The sequence below is a fragment of the Asparagus officinalis genome, chromosome 10 (genome assembly GCF_001876935.1).
Source record: "Asparagus officinalis chromosome 10, Aspof.V1, whole genome shotgun sequence".
NCBI lineage: Eukaryota > Viridiplantae > Streptophyta > Magnoliopsida > Asparagales > Asparagaceae > Asparagus > Asparagus officinalis.
In genome coordinates this window covers 21,846,676-21,853,015 of record NC_033803.1, presented here as the reverse complement: position 1 = coordinate 21,853,015, position 6,340 = coordinate 21,846,676, and the positions used below count along the sequence as shown (strand labels likewise).

Here is a 6,340-nt window from a genome sequence, read left to right as displayed (position 1 = left end):
GCTTCTACTTGCAAAGCTTGGCGAGCTCTTGGGTCCTCTTCTTGCCTTTGGAGCTCCCTCGACCTCCGCGCCTACCGCTGCGATGCCGACACGCTTCTACTTGCAAAGCTTGGCGAGCTCTTGGGTCCTCTTCTTGCCTTTGGAGCTCCCTCGACCTCCGCGCCTACCGCTGCGATGCCGACACAGCGACGTCTCTGGCGTCCAGGTGCTCTGANGGGGCTTCGAGAGATAACTGGTGATTATTGCCGTGAGATTTCGGATGCTACTCTCTCGGTGATTGCAGCGAGGCATGAAGCCCTAGAGTGCCTTCAGATTGGGCCTGATGCTTGTGATAAAATTACGAGCGATGCCATTAGGCACGTGGCTATTTGCTGCCCCAAGCTCCGGCGGCTGAGGCTCTCTGGTGTGAGAGAGATTGATGGAAAAGCTATTGGGGCTTTGGCCAGGCATTGCACTGTTTTGGAGGAAATCTCGTTCACTGATTGTCTGAATGTTGATGAGACTGCCTTTGGAAAGGTGATGTCACTTAGGTTTTTATCGGTTGCGGGATCTAGGAACATAAAATGGGCTTCTGCCGCACTTTCTTGGAGCAAGCTGCCCAATTTGGTGGCTGTTGACATTTCGAGAACCGATGTGAGTCCAAGTGCAGTGTCTAGGCTTCTCTCATTGTCGAAAAGTTTGAAGGTTATGTGTGCTTTGAATTGCTTGGCACTTGAGGTTGAGGGGAATCATAACCCGGCTGCATTTAACAAGAAGGGGAAGTTGCTTCTTGCGTTGTTCACGGATATTTTTAAAGGGATTTGTTCTTTGTTTTCGGGTTCTATGATTAAGGGAAAAGATATTTTTGGGTTATGGAGGAGTTGGGGAAAGAAGGATAAGATTCTGGATGATATTATGAGCTGGCTTGAGTGGATTTTGTCGCAGTATCTTTTAAGAATAGCGGAGACTAACCCGAACGGTATCGATGAGTTTTGGTTGAACCAGGGTGCTGCTCTTTTGCTGAGCTTGGTGAAGAGTTCTCAAGAGGATGTGCAAGAGAGAGCAGCCACCGGGCTTGCTACTTTCGTTGTGATTGATGATGATAATGCAACTGTGGATCCAGCAAGGGCTGAAGCTGTGATGAAGAATAATGGGATACCATTGCTTTTGGAACTTGCGAGGTCTCGTAGAGAGGGTGTACAGTCGGAAGCTGCAAAGGTAGAATCTTGTTCTAACCCTCAATTGTTCGTCAAGCTTGGAGCTTGGTTTGATGGATGGGTTTAAGTGTTATTTTGAACTTGCAGGCCATAGCAAACTTGTCAGTGAATTCAAAAGTTGCGAAAGCAGTAGCTGATGAAGGGGGCATAACAATCCTAGCAGATCTAGCGAGATCCATGAACAAACTAGTTGCCGAAGAGGCTGCTGGAGGGCTTTGGAACCTTTCTGTAGGAGAAGAGCACAAGGTTTATATTTTAGGGAGGAAAACATGCAACATTTCAATAGATAAGTGTTACATAATTTGCATTATTGATTTCCAGGCGGCTATAGCTGAGGCTGGTGGTGTGAAGGCTCTGGTGGATCTTATTTTCAAATGGCCCTCTGGAACAGAGGGAGTTCTTGTATGCACCTTAATTGATAATTGAGTCATCTACACTAGAAGGAAAGGTTGAAATTGAGGCTCTATTCATTTTTCTTCTGCAACAGGAACGAGCTGCTGGTGCACTTGCAAATTTGGCTGCTGATGACAAATGCAGCATGGAGGTCGCATTGGCAGGTGGGGTCCATGCTCTAGTGACACTTGCTCGGTCATGCAAGGTTGATGGAGTTCAAGAGCAGGTCTCGACAATTGATTGTTGCTATCGCTTTCGTTTTAGCCTCCCTCTGTCCTGTTGAATGTCTTTATTTCCTGTTTCTAGCAACCTTTTCTCATTCAATTAAGAGTTTATTATGTTTATTCTTCATAAAGTAGCTATTTCTTATTAATACAGTGTTTCTTGTTTTTCGGCATCTGATTTATATTGAAATAGCTGATCACACTGGTAAAGATACCGACAACAGCTTACACATGTCCTAGCTACCGCTATTTGTGCTTCCATGAATGTCAAGGGCCATTTAGTTTATAGATCAAGGTGCATCATAGTGGGCAAAGTTTGAGCTTGTGCCCTTTTGTGAGGCATGAGGTGGCGCCATGGAGATGTAAACTTAATGTAACCACAACCTATGAAGCACCAACACTTGAAAAAAGGCCACGAGTCCGTCTCTGACGCGTGTCGGACGCGGACACAAGTGCGACACGCGTCGGACATGCGGTCAACGCCGCCGACACGGTCAACGTCGCCGACTCGCTCCCGACACGCTCCCGACACGCTCTCGACACGCTGTTTTGTTCTTGACACGGCTGAGAGGGCAAAAAAAAGAGAATTTGTAAACTCGAAACCCAAAGCCAAAGCCAAAGTCAAACCCTAACCCTAGTTTTCACTTTTCACTCACCCGATTGGCTCATCTCTCTCTCGATCCCGACTGAAAAGAAAACGCCACAATCTCTCTCTCGATCGTCATCGTCGTCCTCGTCGTCCTCTCAGCAAATCGTCCTCGTCGTCATCCTCGTCGGCTAGGTCAGTCTCTCGATCTCTCTCTCTGATTCTTCGTCCCTCTCTCCCTCGATCTCTCTCTCTCTCTCACTCTCTCTCTGATCTCTCGATCTCTCTCAGTCTCTCTCTAGATCTCTCTCTCTCCCTGATCTCTTCCCTCTCCGATCTCTTGATCTCTCTCTCAGTCTCTTTGGATCTCTCTCTCAGTTTCTCTCTGGATCTCTCTCTCCCCCGATCTCCCTCTCCCCCGATCTCTTTCTCCCCCGATCACTTCCCTCTTCGATCTCTCTCTCTCTCTCAGTCTTTCTCTGGATCTCTCTCTCCCCGATCTCTTCCTCTCTCTCAGTTGCTTTTCTCTTTTATTGGATCTCTTCCTCTCTCTCAGTTGCTTTTCTCTCTCTTTTTGTTTTTACTATTTTTTATTTTAGTTTATCTTGTCAATGAACTTGGTTATATTTAACCTGCAATATTTAAAACTTTTGGCATTTGAAATGTTTAAAAGTTGTGCCATTATCCTTACAAATGTAATGTTTAAAAGTTGTGCCATTATCCTTACAAATAAAATGTTTAAAAGCTGTGCCATTATCCCACGATTATCCCACGATGGAGACTGTTGTGTTTGAGGAGGATGAAAGAGTTGAAGCCATAGAATAATCTTTTTGATGTTTCAACTTGAAAACTTTATTTTAAGATACGTTTTTGAGTGAAATTTTTATATTTTTGCAATGTTAGTAACTTAGTATTTTGTAGCCATGGAGCTGGTTGCAACTTGTTCTTTATTCTCTTGTATTTTTATATGCTCAAGATGAAAGTAGTGAAAATTAAAATTTGGTATTATCTTCAAATTAGTTACATAACTTACACTTGTCATTGATTATACAAGCCAAGGTTACATAATAATACAACATAAAAATTGATCTATTTTTCTATATGTTCATCTTTTCTTTCTTGTCTTCTTTAAAAATTGATCTATTTTTCTATATGTTCATCTTTTCTTTCTTGTCTTCTTTAACATTATTGTCTTCAATTCTCCAAGAGATCATTGTCATCCCGACACATCTTTTCTTTCTTGTCTTCTTTAACATTATTGTCTTCAATTCTCCAAGAGATCATTGTCATCCCGACATCTTAATTCACACCTGCAACACACACTTTCCTTTAGTTTCTTATTTATAATCTCCACTCTACATAACAAAAAATATGAAAATGTAATAGGAATTTAATTCAATATTGATCTATATATAATAATAATATTAAAAAAATTTAGCCGTGTCGCTGTGTCCTATTTTTTGGGGGTTTGCCATGTCTGTGTCGTGTCCGTGTCACCGTGTCCGTGCTTCATAGACCACAGCATGCAAATTCTCTCCATAATTGTGGTTTATCTGGAACCTGCCTGATGACTACAACATTATGGCAATTATCTGCACTTTAGGGCACATCCTAGCCATGCAACAGAAAAGAGAGTTTCTTGTTTAATAAACCATGTGTACTGGTGTTCAGAATGGTCTACCTATATTGATTGGACAGGTTAAGGCTGTAAGCTCTTTCCAAACAAGTTGTCCTCCTAATACGTTTTTAACCTAGAAAGAAATTATGATGAAGAGAAAACATAAAGTAGGGGATAAAGCATGCATTCTTCTCGTAGGAAAATAAGAGCCACACAACAAAGTAAGTGAACATGGTAGGTTATGTCATAGCAGTTTGCATTGAGGAATATGAAATGCGGAATTAATTTATGATAACAGTAAGCTGGTTTCGGAAGTCTTAGGTGCCCTGAAATACTAATAAGTTGGAGATTGGACACTGAGTTACAACAAGAAATGTGTATGAAAGTTATTGAGAAATCAGTTTCAAACTTTCAGTATTTAACTACATGAGAGAGTTGAGACAACGGTAATGCAAATTGCTAATGTATTGGGTTTTATGAGATGAAAAACCGTAGTTAAGAATTGTTCTAGAGTGCTGACCTAAAGTAAAGTGAGCGATTGAAGCTGTCAACATCCAGTTTGCTCTATGCCAATGGAGAGAAAGGGCTTAATGCGTAATTTTAGCATTCATCCGACTGAAGAGGGTTTTTAAAGCAACACAAGGACATTGATCATAATTCTTGTAGAATTTTGGGTGGAGGAGCTTTCTTTAACTCAAATCTCTTTAAAGCTATTCTCTAGTAGACCAGTTAATGACTCCAATGGTCGTATTTGTGACACATGAGTATGATATATTTCATTGAGAGGGATGGGAGGGGAGGAAGAGAGTCGAGGAGAAGTGAAGAACACTCTTCTCTGTTGTAGCATTAATTACAAGTCCTTTTTTTGGATGAATGTATTAGAAGTCTTAAAAGACTATTCTGGTAGCAAAATGAGGATGTTAATCATAGCTGTCTGAGGAGGTCTCTTTAAATAACATCTTTTATAAGCTGTCATAAAATGGGTGGACTAGTGCCTCTATAAATCAAACTGTGAGGCATACACATGCACAATTAATGTATGTAGAGATAATAAAAAGAAAAATAAAATAATATATTTGAGAAATGGAAAGTGGAGGGGGTAAAGAGAAAGAAGGGAGAAATGTGTTACGTTAGATGAGTGAAATCTAAGAAGAGAGGAGGTGGAAGCAAAAGTTTGGGCACATAAGATATAATCAATACCATATTTGTTTTCTTTAGCGGATACAAGTAGAACTATGGATTTACAGTGACTATTGGTTTGATCACTATATTTGAAATGATTTTAGACTCAGATTGGACATGTATGCTAATCTAGTGTCGAATTTGTTAATGATTGGAAGAAAATTAGTTCAATTTTCCAATTTCAGTATTTTTGTCTGAAATGAGAAAAGACATGTAAAATCACCGTAGCCATATTGATCATTGTGTATAAGAATTAATAACGGTTATAGCAAAAATAGAATGTTATAATGAATCTGTGGTTATACATTAAGATATAGTACAAAAAAATGAGTGCATTTATAGGAATTTAGAGGTTGCTCCTATTGAAGATAACTGATTTAGATGGTTAGCCATGTGCAATTGAGACCACTAAATGCAACAATTATGAGAAATGATTAGACTATGATTAATTCAGTGAGAAAGTTTAGAATAGAGGCAGGCCTCAGAGAGCTTGGTTGAAGGGGATTAAGAAGGATATAATAGTCCTTGACAGAATTGAATGAAAGAATATGACTTATGTAGTTAAATGGAAGAATATGACTCATGTAGTTGACCACATAAATTTGAGACAAAGAATTTTGTATTCCTGTTGTTGTAGTATAAGAAATAATAGACACGTCGTTATTATCCAGATATCTATCAAGCAAATATCAATTTGGATATTTCAGATGGTTTATCACAACTCGGATAGTACATGTTTAATTTTGACAACATTGATCATATTTAATATTTAATAGAGATACAATTGTTGGTAATTCAGGTAGTATACATGTTTAATTATACAAATATGAATTTGAATAATCGAGGTAGTTTATCACAAATCAGATAGTATACATGTATAATTTTGACAACATTGACCATATTTCATAGGAATACAACTATCATGTGAAAAAAAATTGCTCCATGGAATAATGGAGGGGACGGTGAAATTGATGAATACCAGTATTTATCTAAAAATAAAGACATTATAATAAACTTTAATGCTGACTTTGTTCTATATGTGGTCAACTGTTGTACTTCTCTTTCTTATTAAATTTGAAAAGGTGTTTTTTGATTATCATCCCCTAGATTTTCTGTATTTTGAGATAGGTCTCCCAAAATA

The 6,340-nt window shown here is 39.2% G+C and overlaps 1 protein-coding gene across 1 annotated transcript in view; it reads left to right on the top strand.

Moving 5' to 3' along the window:
- Positions 1-6,340, top strand: part of LOC109826541 (protein ARABIDILLO 1-like) — a 40,925-nt gene that overhangs the window by 7,818 nt on the left and 26,767 nt on the right. Inside the window, 5 exon segments of the mRNA XM_020393572.1 lie at positions 17-208; positions 210-1,197; positions 1,284-1,442; positions 1,518-1,598; positions 1,684-1,815. Coding sequence (XP_020249161.1) covers positions 17-208; positions 210-1,197; positions 1,284-1,442; positions 1,518-1,598; positions 1,684-1,815 — 1,552 coding nt within the window.